At 35.2% G+C, this 19,952-nt stretch overlaps 1 protein-coding gene across 3 annotated transcripts; it reads left to right on the top strand.

Moving 5' to 3' along the window:
• Nucleotides 1-261: 261 nt before the first annotated feature.
• Nucleotides 262-4,362, top strand: LOC145934066 (zinc finger protein 346). Of its 3 annotated transcripts, none has more exons than XM_083034285.1 (8): nucleotides 262-401; nucleotides 2,041-2,535; nucleotides 2,675-2,775; nucleotides 2,936-3,088; nucleotides 3,180-3,274; nucleotides 3,461-3,774; nucleotides 3,855-3,920; nucleotides 4,041-4,362. In XM_083034285.1, exons 1-8 carry the CDS (start codon nucleotides 362-364, stop codon nucleotides 4,184-4,186), a joined length of 1,410 nt encoding a protein of 469 aa, XP_082890411.1. In that variant the 5' UTR covers nucleotides 262-361; the 3' UTR covers nucleotides 4,187-4,362. The 3 variants fall into 3 exon arrangements, with proteins under 3 accessions (XP_082890411.1, XP_082890412.1, XP_082890413.1); XM_083034286.1 differs by having other exon boundaries at nucleotides 2,702-2,775; nucleotides 4,041-4,360; XM_083034287.1 differs by lacking the exon at nucleotides 262-401 and adding an exon at nucleotides 466-711.
• Nucleotides 4,363-19,952: the final 15,590 nt, after the last annotated feature.

Below are 19,952 nucleotides of genomic sequence, written 5' to 3' on the forward strand. Positions count from 1 at the left end.
TGCACGAACGTGAACGTCAACAAGCGCAGCGTGTGCAGCCATCTTACGCCGCGGGTCAATATCACGCGCCGTGGCCGTGTAATGTCGTCGGCTTGTGTGTCAAACCCGCGGCTGAATTAACCTCAACAAAACTTTTCGCTCGGATAAGTGACAGTCGATGCCGAGGTGCGAGTCGCGGTGCGACGTTACGCGTCGTTACGAAACGGTGAGGCGAAACGCTGTCAAGTGCAAGAGAACGAAGACGACGACGTCGCGAGGCGTCAGCACTCGAGCAAGAAGCCGCGGTGCGAGCCTGCCATCAAGCTTCGCCCGACGGAGATAATTGTCGCTCGAATAAAATTTTCTTCCCGGGACGGAGGAAATGTCGAGCGTCAAGATCATAGAGAATCCAGAAGTGCCGGGTGAGTCATCCGTCAATTCAGGACCGGATCCCCCTCCACTCCCCCGACTTGTTCCGTCATCTCGCAATAGCGTGCGCTTGTGTGCGACAACAGCACGAAACAGGGCAATGAGAGCAAAAAAAAAACAAAGATACTCGCAGCCGTGACGAGGCGCGTTATCGAGAATGGTGGAATAATTTGTCGGTTCGCCAGATGTGCAAGAGAGTCGAGAGAGATCAATCAGCGATGCGGATTTAATCCGGGATTAGGTCGTGGTTATGCTCGCGCTATGAAACTTCCATCATGATCCGTCGGACGAGATGATTAGTGTGTATGCATTGACGAGTAAATTGCGAATATCGTACTCCGGAGGAGTGTATACATAGATCAAGCGATATGCGAACGCATAACGTTATACGTATATATAGCATGTAGATCTGACCTCTAATTTCATTTCCGGGTGGTTTCGGTCAAGGTAATATTAAAAGCGTAGTCACAATATTTGCTATCGTTAAGATCGATTCATAGAAGGACAAGTTCATTAATTGATTAATTGAGGGCATGTTTAAAAATTAGAAATATATCCAAGGTAGAGATAAATTGATCTATATGTCTATTATCAAGCTTATAAATATTGATAATATTTAAATAACGAAATATATACATACATATATTTGAAATTAAAATCAAATATATAATAATGTTTAAACAACATTCAGCAAAAAATTATATGCTTCATAATCATGTAAAATATCATAATTCTAAATATAAATGATAATACAAATTAATTTGCTTAGAATAATTCCAAACAATTCATATTTGTATAGAAATTATATTGTAAAATATCTAACTGTTTCGTATAATGATTTGCAAATGATATGCAAGTTATAAAACAGTTATTCAAATAAATTATGTCATCACTGTGGCATAGACATGTGATAAGCTAAATATTTATCACTGTCTGAACGCTCGAGCTGTATTATCAGGTGTGAAAAAAACATAATATTACGTTGTTTTTATACTCACAGCCTATTGCGTGAATTAGCACTATATACACATATGTATTGCGGGCAATTAAATGCAATTCCTTCTTAAAGCGCGCGATAAGCATCTCGTCTTAATAGTCACGCGACGTCCTCGCTTTTATATTTTGCGCAAAGACGAAAACGATTCGCCCACCCATGGTAATTAACGCGATAGTAAATGGCGCGAAATTTTGATGGATCTCTACCGGATGCACTAATAAACCTCGCTGTCCATTTAATATAATATACAGAACTCCCTTCGTTACTTTGTTGTCTTTCATTTTACTGTTAGAGGATAAATAACGATGAAATAAATTTGAATAAGAGAGCACAAATAATACAAAACGTGGGCCACATATATCGCTAAATTATTTTATCATGCCGTGAACTTGAAAACATTTTTGTAACAAAACCTTAAAAAAGTGCCGCAGTAAAACAGCGGGATATGATTTACAATTTTTTGACGTTTTTGAGGAACAGCTAGATTTTTTCCTTTTTTTTTTTTAAGCGAGAAAAATATGGTCAGACTACTGTTTCCGGGTCCGAGAACCCATTCTTCTCGCCTCGAGACTCGAGCACAGATGATATTCTCTCGAAAGGAACCTTTCATTTAACTCGAATTTTTCTCGCAATAGGATTTGAATGTTTCCTGCCACCGCCACCACCGCCGCCGCCGCCGCCACCGCCACCGCCTCCTCCTCCACCACCACCACCGCCTTCTTCTTGTTCGAATAAACCCTCGGACAGCAACAATGGACAATCGACAACGACGCAAGAGCAACGAACGACGAGCGAGAACGTGATGACCGTCGCAACAGCATCGGTAGCGACCGCCAGCGACGGGGTTCCTCCGACACTTGGTGCATTCCCGAATGTACTCCCTGTGCCACCGAGTTCGTACGTGCTGCATCCGACGATGCAACCGCAAACTTCCGCACAATCGTCAACCCCGTGGTGGATACCCACCGACAGCGATACCTCGGACATTTACGCCCAGTGGTACGATACGACCTATAAAGGTGCGGTAACCGCGGCAGTCTCTCCCACGGCGACATCAGCCATTGGGAAAAACAAGAGCAAGAATTTTTATAAACGCAAGAACGAGTTTATCGATCCCGCACAGGATGCAGGTAATTAAAGAGAGTAGCGAAGATGTACATCTTACTTAAAAATCTGTCTGTATATGATATATGATATATGATTTAAAATGAAAGAAATAATTAAAACGAATTGTTATACATATATCTTGTACTGTATAAATATTTTCAGCGAAACTCTTTTGCATTGATTTCTCAGAGAAAGTGGCGAGTGCGCAGAGGGAACTGTCGACGCTGATGAAACCGCTCAAATGTGATCTGTGCAATGCAGTCGTAAGGCTCGGCTATAATCATAATCGGATAATTAAAGAATCTTCTCTCTCCAGTTTAAATCTAGTTTAAATTCCAAAGAATAAATATCTGCGATGTATAGATCTCTTACGTCGAAAAGCTATGATCATCGTATATCGACGAAGCGAATCGTACTTTGCAGATGAACTCCACGTTACAAGCGAAATTGCACTATGACGGCAAGCCACATCAGAAAAAAGTATCGATGTTTCTCAATCAGAGCGTTAAAAAACAGAAAACGGAAGATGGCCAAGTGAGCAGTACGACCAATAACGACTGGCAAAACTACTGTGATGTAAGAGGCCTCCAAAATGTGTTTTGCCTACAATTATGTATTTATACATACGTAGATTAACATGTACCTCGCATACGATCTGCATTGCTAGATATGCAAAACGTGGTTCACATCGCAAACAGACGCCACGCAACACTACGCGGGCAAAAAGCACATTAGGGCAGCGAACGGCGGGCCTCGTGCAAGGTACGTACCTGCATATACGTCATGTTTTTATAATAATAATTGCATTAATAATCCAGTGACCTAATAATTGATTTAATTTAGTAATATTTACACACATACAATGTGTAGCGCGCGCATTAATAATATAGATTGAGAATTTAATCATATTTGTCATAATAACGATAATGAGAGCGCTGCATTTCGCAGGCCATCGAAGAAATCGCAGAATCAAAATCAGTACAATCAGGTGGATTCGACGGGTCGCTTCGGAATTGGAATGGCTTTCCAAACGGACGCGCAATCCGCGCCGACCGGGACTCCGGTGGTGCCCGACGGACCCGCCGCGGTGCCGAATCCAGCCGCGGTATCATCCATCTACGCAGCATCATCGTATCTCACGCCGTTGCGTTGCGACTTGTGCGGAGTTTCGGCCAATCGTCAGGATCAACTGGAGACGCATAAGCGCGGAGCTCGACATTTGAGGATGCTAAAGCTTAATGGACTCGGTGTGCCTGAACGCGGTAATATCCGTGAAGGAGACAAATACATATATATAATGTGTTGTCCGATAACTTATTCGTTCTTCCTATTCCATTTTCAGTTGAAAACGAAAACGTGACCAACGTCTCGGAACTTATAGACTACTCTATTTATCGGACCCCATCAGGTAAGGAAATATATATATGATGTATAGAAAAAATTGGGGAAAAGAAAATAGAATTGCACGATTAATGGGATACTAATGCAACAGTGAAATTGTTTTAATTGTAATATTTTTGTTTTGCAGGCCAATATTATTGCGCACCGTGCAATCTATCATTGAATTCTGAGACTACGTTTGCTCAGCACGTAGAAAGCAAGAAACATAAAAATCAGTCTAATCCAAAATTACCCGTGGTAGCAGCAAAAAAAGCCAGATTCAAGAAAAAATAAAACTGCGATAATAATATTACTTTTTAATGCAATGATATAGCATAGTTCCACATCTGTTTTACTTATTCATTTCTTTAATCAAAACCTTATCTATACGCTTTTGTTTCCGCGTGTATTTTTATTTTACGGACATTGTATAGCGAGATCCTCGTTTTGCAAAAAAAAAAAAAAAAAATGCAATAAACTGTGATAAACTGTTAAACATTGGAATGGTTTCAAAATCGTAGCTATATCTCTTCGAGCGCACCCCATTAAAATACGTCGCCAAATTTTATTAAACCGCAGACGGAAGAGGTGTCGAATATTGCAAATTAATGCGAGGATAGATCGAGCGTCGGCGCGACTGATGGGAAATGTAAGTATGTTAGTTACACGGGGAAATGAGTATATTTAAATTAAATATCGATTAACTCTAGATTAAATTTGCAGTAAATCGAGCGCAATGATTTAGACGGCGGCTCGTTAAAGCGCGTCTCGAGCGTTGCTATATAGCGTCGCATAATCGTCTTCTACATTTATTCAATTACCGAGATTAACTCGAACCGCGCGATAGAACTGTCGCGAGATTCGCGAAATCCTTGCAAGAGTATGTGTGTTATACTGCACCACTATGTATAATTTATGCGTCGTTCGGTTCTATTCGCGACCTTCCACCGCATTTTATGGGCAAACAAACGAGCCGAATCTTCGTAAGATACATATGACGGATCAGCGTTTCCCGCTTCTTTTTACTATCATTTATCCGCGACGAATATATATCTCCCGTAGAACGGTAGCGGAAATAAAAATGTCGGGTAAGCATGAATCAAACAATAAAGTACCTGTGGAGGCAGCAGCGTTTATGATAGGTATCCAAAAATGGCAGTAGAGGAAACGAGCGACCTTCAAATCGAATCGTCCGGCAAGGAGAACGGATGAATCGTCTCCCGGTGTGAGTTTAGGAGAATTCTCGATCATCGCGCGACGATAGCATTGGCGAAGTCGCGTAATTTCGAAATACAAGTTTTTAGGGCGAGTGAGAACTGAGGGAAAAAAAAGAGGAACGAGTACACACGAAGAAAAGGTTGAAAAATCTGAGCGTCGAAGGTGTGTACTCGAAATTCTTCGGGGCTGTAATATTTCCCTCCCGGGTGCCCGGCGCATCGCATACCGGTGATTTTCTAATGAACCTCGGCAATTTAGCGGCCGTGCTATTCGCCCTTTTCGACGGTATCTTTTTGGTTTTCGTAGAAACCTTCTTCCTCCCCCTCACCAGCGCGACGCGCGAGATTAGGATCGCTCTCGCGAGTGGACTTGTAGATCGTTGGTTTATATATATTACCTGCGCTTCGGATTTTTATGACCTCTCCCTCGTTTCACGTGTAACGTGTATTCGTCTCGTTTTATTTTCTACAACGTTCTCTCGATCGGTCCCGATGTCCCTTTTTCATCTTTTCGTCTCCCACGAATGAACGCGTTGTTTTCATCTTGGGTTTTACAGCCCGAGAGCTACGAACGAAGTCAACTTTTGTACCGTACTTTGTCGTACACGAAATGGAATTTATGATGAAAGAGGAGAGCGCGCAAACTTTTCGTCAAATGATGAAACACGGTCCGATTTCCAGTCTCCGCTGAAGCGAAGAGAAAAAGCAAATTAATCTGTGACGCGGCGGAGACTTTAAGGAACGTATAAAGCCATTAATCGTCCGCTCTGAATTCCGATGGAATTCGTCTCGATGACTGGAGAGAATTTCTGAGAAGCTTCGGGTCAGAGTAAAGAGTCGCTTCCACCTGCAACGGGCAGTAGCGGTGCAACCATACGCCGTGAAAAAATCAATCGATCGACCGACCAACCGATCGCTCCTCTTCGTGGTCCTCTCCCTTTCCCTTCCTCCTTTCCCGTTCAAGGCTCCGCGATCGGCTGCTTGTCCTCTCTCGGTTCCGATCTCCTGGATCGAGACGCGCAAAAATCATCTATCTGCCATGAAGAAAATCTCAGCCGCTACGCAACGCTACGTGCTATTAGGAACGCATGAATAACCAGAGAACAAGAGCGAAAAGAAAACCTTGGTGATTGCGATCGTTCCATGGAAACACGGAGAGATTTTTGTAATCGAGGAATTCGCCTCATAAACAGTGCATAAATAATGATTCGGACATTCTGAGAAAAAATTTTTATAATCTTAAAAAAATTCTTGCAAAGATATTTTAAAATATAATTAAAAAATATTATATGTATAATAAAAATTTAGTACATACTACTTAGTATATAAGATAAGAAAAAATATAAAATATAATAAATAATAATATATACCTATTTGCCAAAAATACAAAATATAATAGAAAACATAATTTGAAAAATATAATAATTTTTTCTTACGATATAAAATGGAAAAAAGAAAAGTAAAAGTGACAATTATATAATTTCCAATTACGTATTCATGATTATGTTAACCAGACTGGTAATTATATATTTCATCTTTTGCGCGAAATCAAGACCTACATCTGCGGATTTCGCAAAGTTCAGCGATTTCCCGACGATACCTACTTATTCTTAGCACAACTCCACTCTATCTAAACGTAGCCCGGTTTGCTTCTGATTTCGTAACAAACGGGATGAATGGGATTAAAACACGTGAGGAAACCAACGGATGCCGAACGGGGCGTAATCGGTCGTTACGGAATCGTTCGCGCAGAAATCCTCTTCCGCGGTCCGCGTTGGATCTCCTCTATCAAGAGGGAGTATTATACCGATCGATAGATCGTCTCGGATGGATGATGACCCGGATATGGACGACAGTTTGTCAGCAGTCAGTTCTATTGAATCTGAATACATTATCAGGTGTAAACGACAAAAATTAATAACAAAGAAACCGCACGCGCGAGTAACTTTGCTCTTCGATTCGCCGTTGTAAATTACATCGCAATCGCGAGATTTTTCTCGTCCGAGGCCATCGTAATCTCGACTCAACATTCCGGAGCATAAAAGATGCTCCAGAACTCTCAATCTTAATTTTTATCTAGATAAAATCTGTAATCATATGCGTGTTTTCTCCTACGCGAATCGCCAATTTTTAGACGGAATCGTCAACGCATTGAATTATACTGTAAAACGGAAATGCGGTCTATATCTGCCTACGTCTGTTTTCGACGCGAGAGAGTTCACTACGCAGGTTGCTTCCATTTATATATCCATCCGCGAGTTTTCTAACGTTCTAATTGTGAGCTTTGCCACGGCGAATCAAGCGCGGCCGCGGCGACATTTAAAGCGTGCCATTTTTCGCGATCTTTTCTAATATCGCTAACGAATAGCTAACCGAGTTAGCGCCGGTCGAACGGTATCGTGCATAAACCGGAGGAAACCGGACGAGAGAGTGTAGAGCAGCTCCTTTGTCTCGACGTCGATTCCATTGTTCCGGGCCGATGCGTAGAAAAAACTTAAAGAAACAACACGACGACGGGCGCGGACGAATTTCTTCGACGAGATGACGGCAACGCAGCGGTCGTCCCGACAAATTCGTACAATTATTTCTCGATTAGGAAGGAGAGCCGGGGAATGATGCGCGAGATTATATCGCCGGTGTGTTAATGGGACGGGCGTGCAAGCATCAGTCGAGTTTTACATACGTTCGCTGACTGTGTGCCATTTCACAATACCTGTCTAAGTGCAAAATGAATCCTTTTTATTTAATACATCGTGAAATAGAAGAAAAAACTGCAGAGAAAAAAATATCATAATTTGTTATGTACTCTAGGAATATACGATCTTCCTTAAATATAACACAGTACATATTTTACAGAAGATAATAAAATATTCACGGCGGTAAATCGTATATATATGTAACTTTTTAATAAATAAATTTCAATAGGAAATATAAAGTACTTATTTTTGAAAAAGACACGAGACGATGACAGGGTGGCATAGGCGGGATAATGAAAATGAATTACGGTCATAAATTAAACCAGTCTGGACCTAACATTATCGTTATACGACTAAAAACCCGCAATCTCATACAACATTAAATCAAGAATTTTCTAACTGCAATAAACGATTATAGACTTTCGAGAGGGACAGAGAGGAAGAGAAATAGAGAAAAAAAGAAGAGGAACATCGTCCTGAATGAAGAGCGCTGAGAGCAAGTCGTAAGGGCAAAAAGAAGAGGAAGGAGGCAATAAAAACTGATCGAAACGTGTCTCGATAGGACCGACCTTGCAGGCCACCAATGTCGAAAGAGCCGCCGAGAAAATAGAAAATCGTGGTGCTCCCTAAATGCGGGCGGTGTGATGTCATGCGGAAATAGCCGTCCGTCTACTCTCGCCAATACGCTACCGCACCACGTCGTCGTCGTCGTGGCCGCAACCACACAAGATAGAGGAACGATCTCGATTGATCACGAACGATTACCCCCTCGCCTCAACTACGAAAGCGGAGCCGATAGCTCGAGACACGGAGTCAGGACCGGTATAATCTCGATGGATCCAAAGTTCGAAATTAAGTCGCGGAAAAATGTATCTGACAATAATCATCGCGTTTTCGTCGACATTAATAAGGCACCAATAAACTTTCATTCTGATCGAATAAATACCTTTATGCACAGATTAATTTATTATAATATATTATTATGTTCTTTTCCAATTTTTTACATTCCAATTATATAATTGTAATTGATAAAGAAATAAGATTAAATCGTTTTATCTCTCTCATTCTCTTGATTTATTAAAGTATATTTATCGAATTAAAATTCAAGAAGATAATCTTCTAATTCGATAAATATACTTTAATAAATCAAGAAAATGAGATAAAGCGATTCTGCAATATCTGCAATTAATCTTTCAAAAGATTCTAGAATATTCTCAACTGCGCGTATAATTAATTATTATCTTAGATGACAAGTCCACAAGAAACAAAACGTTAAATGTGCAATAAATTATTAAAGTTCGATAAATGGGAAAAGATGATAAAAAGCCCTTTTTTTAAAAAAAGGCACGTTAAATCAATTCTCGAAAGTCTCGAAGTATTGTTGCCTCATTTCCGCGATGCTAATTAACTGTCTCGATATGCGTTGTGCGGTAGTGCGTTATATTCTCATAGCATCGAGAGGTTGTCATCGCGAAAGTTAACCGTTTGGCAGTTAGTCCAAAATAAAATTAAATAAAATAATAATTTGTTTTAAATAATATGTTATAATACTTTAAACTTGATTAATATTTTTGATAGTTATCAGCTGTTAACTGTCAAAAATATTAATCAAGTTTAAAGTATTATAACATATTATTTAAAACAAATTATTATTTTATTTAATTTTATTTTGGAACTAAACGGTGAACTTTCGCGATGACAGCCTCTCGATGCTATGAATATAACGCATAACGCGTATCGAGACAATTAATCAGTATCGCGAAAATGAGGCAACAACAATTGCGAAAATCGACTTAACATTCCTTTTTAGAAAAAGATGAGAACAACACAAGCGTGTGCTACGCGCGTTGCATTCTTCGATTTTATAAAGAATGATACTATATAATATACGAAATAATATTTTTGACTGTTATCAGCTGATATCTGTCCAAAAATATTAATCGCAGATTAGGCATTATAACATATTATTTACAACGTGTTATTACTTACATTTTATAACATATTATTATATTAAAATTTAATTAGCAAATTAACGCTTTATTAATATTTTTTGACAGAAATCAGCTGATTAAAGCGTTAATTTGCTAATTAATTTTTAAGATGAGAATATGTTAAAAAAATTAAAATAATATGTTTCAAATAATATGTTATAATTTCTTAAACTCGATTAATATTCTTGACAGTTGTTAGCTGATTTCTGTCAAAAAATATTAATCGCAAATAAAGCATTATAACATATTATTTACAACATATTAGGATTTTAATATTTTTAACATATTATTTTAAAATTTAATTAGTAAATTATCGCTTTATTAATATTTTTTACATACATCAGCTGATTAGGCGTTAATTTGCTAATCAAATTTTAAAATAAGAAAATGTTATAAAAATTAAAATAATAATATGTTTTAAATAATATGTTATAATTCTTTAAATTCAATTAATATTTTTGACATTATCAGCTGATTTCTGTCAAAAAATATTAATCGCAGATAAGACATTATAACATATTATTTACAACATATTACTATTTTAATATTTTTAACATATTAATATTTTAAAATGTAATTAGTAAATTATTGTTTTATTAATACATCAGCTGATTAGGCGTTAATTTGCTAATTAAATTTTAAAACAATATTATGTTATAAAAATTAAAATAATAATATGTTTTAACTAAAATGTTATAATACTTTAAAGTCGATTAATATTTTTTAACAGTTACCAGCTGATTTCTGTATCATTCTTTTTGATATAAAATCGCAGAATGCAATGCGCGTAGCACACGCTTGTGTTGTTCTCGTAATTAACGCTTTAATCAGCTGATTTCTGTCAAAAAATATTAATAAAACGTTAATTTGCTAATTAAATTTTAAAATAATAATAGGTTATAAAATTCAAAATAATATATATATATATATGTTGTAAATAATATATTATAATGCCTTATCTGCAATTAATATTTTTAGACAGAAATCAGCTGATAACTGTCAAAAATATTAATCAAGTTTAAGAAATTATAACATATTATTTAAAACATATATTATTTCAATTTTTATAACATATTTTTATTTTAAAATTTAATTAACAAATTATCAAGTTATTAATATTTTTTTACAGATATCAGCTGATTAAAAAGTCAATTTGATAATTAAATTTTATTATAATAATATGTTGCAAAAATTAAAATAATAATATGTTTTAAATAATATGTTATATTTCTTTAAACTCGATTAACATTTTGGACAGTTATCGTTATCAGATGATTTCTGTCAAAAAATATTAATCGCAGATAGGGCATTATAACATTATTTACAACATATTACTATTTTAGATTTTATAACCTATTATTATTTTAAAATTTATTTAGCAAATTAACGCTTTATTAATATTTTTTGACAGAAATCAGCTGACTAAAATGTTAATTTGTTAATTAAATTTTAAAATAATAATATGTAATAAAAATTATAAAATAATAATGTTTTAAATAAATTGTTATAGTACTGTAACTCGATTAATATTTCTTGACAGTTATCAGCTGATTTCTGTTAAAAAATATGATTCGAGTTTAAAGTATTATAACATATTATTTATAACATAATTATTTTAATTCTTTCAACATATTTTTATTTTGAAATTTAATTAGCAAAGCGCTTTAATCAACTGATTTCTGTAAAAAAATATTAATCAAACAAACTTTATATAAAAATATTCTTTTTTATATCAAATCGAAGAATGGCGCGCGTGTAGCGTGCGCTTTTGTATTGTTCTAGTTATGTAAAAAAAAAAGAGTAAAATTTTCCACAAAATATCAATGTATACGGCGCAGTAAGTCTACTGCATTATAATAAATTCCTTCGCTTCTATTACTGTTAATAGTATATTTGTTTTTCTTTTTGGAATATATAATTTCGGAATATATATATCAAGATAAAAAAATCTACAGAAATTTTGTCATAAATAAAAGACCAAATGTTTGTGTTTCGCAATAGATAAATTTCAAGATTATATTAAAAATAAAAATCAAATTTGATTGTAAAATACTTCAAATCATTAAAAATATTTAAAAAACAAATTTATATTTTTAATTAATTATTAATTACCTAAAAATTACTTAAAAAACTAATTATTAAATAAAAATATTGCTCTCTCTCACATTTGATTGAGGTTTGAAACTTTCTTAGAAAGTTCTTAGAGATTTAATCTTCTATACATAACTCTTTTATACAAAACTATTTTGTTTTATTTTTAATTTTTCAGTATATATTTAAATATTGTATTACGTTTTCGCGAATTTTTCGAAGCCAAACATTTGTGAAATTATATTTTTGTTTTTGAGAATGACCCATTTCATAATAGCACAATATTTGTATATTTTAATATATAACACAGAAATAATCGCCAGAAAGTTTTAATCGTGTTCATGAATATGTAAATGTACATGAACAAAAAAAAAACGAAAATATTTAACACTTTTATTTGCTTGTCATATAATTTTTAATTTTTTTTTTTTTAAAGAAAATTATGTATTTTATTGTTTTAATGAAAAAGTTAACATATCTTCTTAAATCCTTTTTTATATAAAGTTAACATATATAACTTCTTAACTCCTTTTTCGGAATTGCGCTCTAATTAATTTCTTAATCTGGCGATTAATCTGCATATACAGATAATGTTATACATATATGTATACATGCAACACTCACCGATACGGTGCGGAACTCTGGAGCTCTATAGTACAAAGCGTTGATCTATAACATATAAAAAACACAAATTATATGTATATGCAAAATAAAAATTTAAACAATAAATTTATATAAATTATATATTTATATATTATATAAATTTCTTTTAATTATAATTTGCTTACCGCAAGGTTGCTCTGCCGTTACCCGATGCCACCCTGGGCCTCCTCCTCGTAGAAGCTTCGAAACACTACACTCGCGTTACTTTATTTCGTTCGCGACGAGCGGCGACGCCTGGGTTTTAACTATCACAATCTTCGACGCGTTTCGGTAAAACGCGAGAAACGCGAGAGCTTATTCGCGCACGACCGATGCTCCATTTTCGCGTCGCCGCTTTTGTCAAGGCCAAATTATCGCAGGGCCTTATCGAACGACGATGGCGACTTCCCCGCGACGCACTCAAGAGTCGCCGATATTCCCGAATTTGCGCTATATTTTCTATATACAATACTTGCGAACGCAATCTAGAATGCTGCCTTCTACTGCACTTTTGAATTGTTCGTTATCAACGGTCGCGCCCTCATCGCCGGGCCACGAAAGTACGAGTATTAATTAGTGTCTTTACGCCGTTAATTATCGTATAAATCCGATCGCGTCGCGCGTACCGACATCACGATCTCGATTGCACACGCGAAATTGATCTCGTCGGCCGAGAATATCGCGTAACGGTTCGTTTATTACTGCTGGTCAGTGCCAGTTACGGAACGTGCAACGCGTCGCGACAAAATGGCCAAGTTGGAATGGAAGGGGGGGGCGGCCGAGTACGTGCGAGCTCGGCGACCCCCACCACTCCAACTTGGCGATCTTGTCGCGACGTGTTGCGCGTTTCGTAACTGCCACAGACTGGCACAAATAAACGTACGCGAGATTTATACGATAATTAACGACGTAAACACACTAATTAATACGCGTACTTTCGTGGACCGGTGATGACCGTGCGACCGTTGATCACGAACAATGCGGAAATGCATTAGAGGGTGGCAGCATTCTAGATTGCGTTCGGAAATATATTGACCAAAATGCAGCATTTAACCGACCAATCAGAGACCGAGGATCTCTTTGTCCTGATTGATCAATCGAGCTCTTCACTCTAGGTGAACATATTTCCGAACACAATCTAGAATGCTGCCTCCTACTGCACTTTTGAATTGTTCGAATATTAATTAGTGTCTTTACGCCGTTAATTATCGTATAAATCCGATCACGTCGCGTGTACTGATATCGTGATCGCGGTCGCACGTGCAAAATTGATTTCGTCGACCGGAAATCTCGCGTAATGTGTTTGTTTTCTAGTGGCAATTTCGAGACGCAATACGTCGCGGTCGAAGAGGTTGGCGGTGGGGGAAGAGAGGGGGGGGGGGTAGCGGCGTACGTGCCAGCTCGGCCCGGGCGACCCCCTCCCCCTTCCATTCCACTCGGCCATCTTGTCGAGACGTGTTGCGCGTCCCGGAACTGGCAGTCTCAGTGCCAGTAATAAACGAACCTTTACGCGAGATTCCCGGCCGACGAGATCAATTTCGCGCGTGCGATCGTGATCGCGATGTCGGTACGCGCGACGCGATCGGAGTTATACGATAATTAACGGCGTAAAGACACTAATTAATACTCGTACTTCCATGGCCCGGTGACAAGTGCGCGACCGTTGATCGTGAACAATTCAAAAGTGCACTAGAAGACAGCATTCTAGATTGTGTTCGGAAGTATATATAAAATATAGCCAATTCGGGAAGATCGGCGACTTCTGAGTGCGTCGCGGGGAAGTCGCCATCGTCGTTCGATAAGGCCCTGCGATAATTTGGCCTTGAAAAAAGCGGCGACGCGAAAATGGAGCATCGGTCGTGCGCGAATAAGCTCTCGCGTTTCTCGCGTTTTACCGAAACGCGTCGAAGATTGTGATAGTTAAAACCCGGGCGTCGCCGCTCGTCGCGAACGAAATAAAGTAACGCGAGTTTAAAGTGTTTCGAAGCTGTGCTTCTACGAGGACATTTTTCGACGCAGAGATTTTCCTACAGGAAAAATGGTGCCGGTGAAATGTGAGTCGAATTATTCATATCATTATTTATTGATTATAGAAAAATATACGCCTAATATATACTTATTTTCCTTAGACAATATATTTTCACAATCGTACTCGATAAGACAAGAAAAAACGTGGAAATCGCATGGCTCTATCTATCATAGTTTCCGAGATATCGATTTTTTCACTTTTTTCCACTTTTATACGTCGGGACTTCGACTGGACCACGAAAAATTTCTGGCCCGACGTAAAAGTGGGAAAAAGTGAAAAAAATCGATATCTCGGAAACTATAATAATATACTATATAAAATTTTTATTCAGCGGGACTTAGAAATTTTTCGACGTCGGAATAAAAATTGTTTAACAGTTCTGATAATGAGGCTTGGAGCATTAATAGGAATTGATAGAACTAGAAAAAACGTGGAAACCGCATGGCTCTATCTATTATAGTTTCCGAGATATCGATTTTTATCACTTTTACCACTTTTACGTCGGGCCAGAATATTAAAGTCGACCTGTCATACGAAAATTTGCGATAACTTTTTATTAATCAATCCTAGCGTTTCGAGCATTAATAGTTATTGGTAAAACTCGTGAGGTGCTACCCAAAATTGTCAACAAAACTATCGAAACTTTAAAAAAAATTTTATTTATCGGAACATATTTCTGGCCCGACGTAAAAGTGGAAAAAGTGAAAAAAATCGATATCTCGGAAATTATAATAGATAGAGCCATGCGGTTTCCACGTTTTTTCTAATTCTATCAATAACTATTAGTGCTTCAAGCCTGATTGTTAGAACTGTTAAAAAATTTTTATTCAGCGGACTTAGAAATTTTTCGACGTCGGAATAAAAATTGTTTAACAGTTCTGATAATGAGGCTTGGAGCATTAATAGGAATTGATAGAACTAGAAAAAACGTGGAAACCGCATGGCTCTATCTATTATAATTTCCGAGATATCGATTTTTTTCACTTTTACCACTTTTACGTCGGGCCAGAATATTAAAGTCGACCTGTCATACGAAAATTTGCGATAACTTTTTATTAATCAATCCTAGCGTTTCGAACATTAATAGTTATTGGTAAAACTCGTGAGGTGCTATCCAAAATTGTCAACAAAACTACCGAAACTTTAAAAAAAATTTTTATTTATCGGAACATATTTCTGGCCCGACGTAAAAGTGGAAAAAGTGAAAAAAATCGATATCTCGGAAACTATAATAGATAGAGCCATGCGGTTTCCACGTTTTTTCTAATTCTATCAATAACTATTAGTGCTTCAAGCCTGATTGTTAGAACTGTTAAAAAATTTTTATTCAGCGGCACTTAGAAATTTTTCGACGTCGGAATAAAAATTGTTTAACAGTTCTGATAATGAGGCTTGGAGCATTAATAGGAATTGATAGAACTAGAAAAAACGTGGAAACCGCATGGCTCTATCTATTATAATTTCCGAGATATCGATTTTTTTCACTTTTACCACTTTTACGTCGGGCCAGAATATTAAAGTCGACCTGTCATACGAAAATTTGCGATAACTTTTTATTAATCAATCCTAGCGTTTCGAACATTAATAGTTATTGGTAAAACTCGTGAGGTGCTACCCAAAATTGTCAACAAAACTACCGAAACTTTAAAAAAAATTTTTATTTATCGGAACATATTTCTGGCCCGACGTAAAAGTGGAAAAAGTGAAAAAAATCGATATCTCGGAAATTATAATAGATAGAGCCATGCGGTTTCCACGTTTTTTCTAGTTCTATCAATAACTATTAGTGCTCCAAGCCTGATTATCAGAATCTTTAAAAAATTTTTATTGATCGGAACATAGAAATTTTTTGACTTGACATACGTCAACAATACGCATCATAATAGGCATGTAGATTTAATAACACTTTTGCATAAAGTTTTTGCCAAATTTGCACGACCGAAACTGATGTGCGTCAACTTTTACATCTCAATTCATCTGCAGTTAAATATATCCATATCTATATATATTATCGTATAAAACATGAATATTTGAGAAATTTCTATTTTTGTAACGAAAGTCGAGTTTGTCTTTAATAGTTCAAAAGTTCCAACAAATTAAACAATCGTGTATTCGGACGATTCGATTTTATTTTTTGCAATGCGATTTTAATATAAATAACTTTAATATAAATAAACTTTTAAGTTCTAATCGTTCTAAACAAAGTGAAAACAAGTTTTCCCAAATATATTTCAAATTCTTTTCCTTAGATCTCTTCACAAAAGATATTACTTAATTTTGAACTTATATTCTAATTTTTATGGCTCATTATCTACTTTAAAAAAGACATATCCTGTCGTATCTCATTTTTGTTTTATTAAGATTTTAAATTTCGATAATTACATAACGCAGTAATATTTTTTTTTAAAGTTTAATAGATTTATCAAACTAATAATAAATCTTAACTTTTTCTCAATTTATTAAGTATTATATATATTTTATATGTGCATGTATATATTTTATTTTTTGTTATATCATATTCTTGTTTATATATAGTAAAACAATGTCTTTTTTTAACCTATCGTCTGACATTATTACGTGATGGGGATACACAGGTGTAAATACTATAATATAATTTGCATATCTATCGCGTCGATACGATCTATATCTATAAGAAAAACTCCGTTGTAAACAAAGTCCAAAAATAACTTGTAGAATATGTAAAATATGTCCAATAACGATTTTAAAATTTCATAAAAATCTTGTTATTGTACAATAATTTTTCAACGCGTATCTTAATATATTTGCAAGATTTCAATATTCTTTAATCTATAAAGTATACAGTCAAAACAAATGATAAATAATAAATGATAATATAAAATAAAAATATGCGAATAACTAAACCTCTATCGAGTCTATTGTAAAATTTAATTATGTACAAAAATATAAAAATATATTTAAACTTTTGCTCTCTTTTGATAGATATTTCGCATTGTCATTTATAAAAACATGAATTAAACAAAAAAATCGTCACGTTTCCATAATCCTTGTTAGTGCAATCTCGTAATAATATTTAACTCAACATTTACTCACGTCAATTGTCAGAATTACATGATAATATAACGTGATACGTTCCACGATTTCCAGACACGACGCCGGCAGAGCACATGAAGGCTTTCTTGTTCCGCAACCATACTGTCTCGGCTTGCTGCACAAAATTGAATTTATGAAGGATGAGAAGAGAATATTTCAATATATAAAAGAAAGAAATCCGCCGTATATCGAAACGTCATATTTAGAAGGCATCAAGCTAAAGGTAAGCGAAAAATAATACACGAAGCATTACGATTACAATTGCACGTCCCTTTGTATGTTAGACTCTCGACACACATTTTATATTATATTGCGACTTGATAAAAAGTAAAAATATAATCCACTCGATACTCGAAGATTTCGGCGGCTAAAAGATTAACAAATTCACTAAGTATACTGGACATACGAAAAATTTCTATGTCCCGACGTATAAAAGTGGAAAAAAGTGCAAAAATCGATATCTCGGAAACTATAACAGCTAGAGCCATGCGGTTTTGATTTTTTTTCTAGTTCTATCAATAACTATTAATGCTCAAAGCCTGATTATCAAAACTTTAAAAAAATTTTTATTTATCGGAGCATAGAAATTTTTCGACGTATGTCAAGTAGAATTAGCAAATTAACGTTTTATTAATATTTTTTGACAAAAACAGCTGGTTAAAACGGTAATTTGTTAATTATATAAATTTTTAAATAATAGTATGTAATAAAAATTATAAAATAATGTTTTAAATAAAATGTTATAGTATTTTAAACTTGATTAATATTTTTTGACTGTTATCAGCTGATTTCTGTCAAAAAGTATTTTTCAAATTTTAAGTATTATAACATATTATTTATAACATTATTTTAATTTTTATAACTATTTTTATTTTAAATTTTAATTAACAAATTAACGCTTTAATCAGCTGATTTCTATCAAAAAATATTAATTAAGTTAAAACTAACTTTATATAAAAATATCATTCTTTTTTATATAAAATAGAGGAATGGCGCACGCGTAGCGCGCTTGTGTTGTTCTAGTAATTACATAAAGGGCTCTTATGTTAAATTTATCTTGAAATTTATGAAAAAAACCAAAAAAAAAAAAGAAAATTTTTGTATGATATAATATATGCAACATTCGTTGATCGCTGACATTCGCGATTCTATCGCATATATGTCCCTTTATACATTTATGTACAATATCGATCGCTCTCGAACTATCACTATCCATCTTTTACGAGTCCCTAATAACCATAACTCGTATCATCCGCGACGATTACAATTTTCCCTGCCGTATCTGCCGCAATTATGGCAACTAATTTAATGCTTCCGGCGTGCTCCGACGAATATAGGTATCGGGCCGGATCGACGAAGATCGCTAATCTTTCTGTTATCGGAAATTGTAATTCAGTTGCGGTTAAAAAAGAGAAATTGAGCGATAGGAACATTCAATGATCGAGATATTTTCTATCTTGCGTCAAAGTCAAGTGAGATAAATTTCCATATTGTAATTATATATCTTAATTATATTAATTGATAACAAAATGTAACTTTTGTTATAGACTGATTTTGGTTTTAGCAAAATGATAAATGCTCACAAGACAAATACCTTCATAAGTACTCCCGAATATTTAACATTATGGAAATTAAAGAATACGAATGTATATCGACTTCGCAACCGAGATATCGTATGCGGATTTTAAGTAATTTATTTTTATCAGATATTTCAATAACATTTATAAGAGAAAATAATTCAAATTTTAAACAATGTCTCTTTACATTTGACTTTAAAGGGCTGCGGATTATTAAGACTTGAGTATCTTTATATATGAACTTCTCGGTTGAATGTCCTTTCAGAATACGAATGATATAGAGGTGCGAAAAGATCCTAAGAGGCTTTCATATAACATCTCTATACTCAATGTAGTTAAAAGCACCGCAAAGAGTGTTATGCGAAGTTTTTCCCAGTTCGAGCCCCAGTTCGACAAAGAGACTCGGCTACTTGCGAAACGGTGTCAGGAATGTGCGAAATCATAATTATTGCAAAATGTTCTTACAGTTAAATAAAATTAATTGAAAATTTGTTATCTTTTCTTAAATTATATTGTCCGAAATTTGGAGCATATTATAATTTCTAGATAAAATAATGTTTCTTTCACAGATACAATTATTTTCTTAGAAATATTTCCATATTTATAAATATACTAGTAAATAACATACAGCGCATTCATAAAGAAATATGGATATTAAAGTGTAAATTTATTTAAACATTTTGAAACGATAGTATATGTATAAAATAATGATACTTATTTCATAATATTTTATTCTGTTTGTGGA

This window comes from Prenolepis imparis, unplaced genomic scaffold (genome assembly GCF_030444845.1).
Source record: "Prenolepis imparis isolate NDT839.2.m4 unplaced genomic scaffold, iyPreImpa1.0 SCAF_3, whole genome shotgun sequence".
Classification (NCBI taxonomy): Eukaryota; Metazoa; Arthropoda; class Insecta; order Hymenoptera; family Formicidae; genus Prenolepis; species Prenolepis imparis.

Bases quoted from the DNA above. Each gene is read 5' to 3' on its own strand.
- LOC145934066 (XM_083034285.1), top strand. From the start codon at position 362: ATGTCGAGCGTCAAGATCATAGAGAATCCAGAAGTGCCGG. The intron at 2,536-2,674 runs GTAATTAAAGAG...AAATATTTTCAG, and splicing joins CGATCCCGCACAGGATGCAG to CGAAACTCTTTTGCATTGAT. The intron at 3,921-4,040 runs GTAAGGAAATAT...TTTGTTTTGCAG, and splicing joins TATTTATCGGACCCCATCAG to GCCAATATTATTGCGCACCG.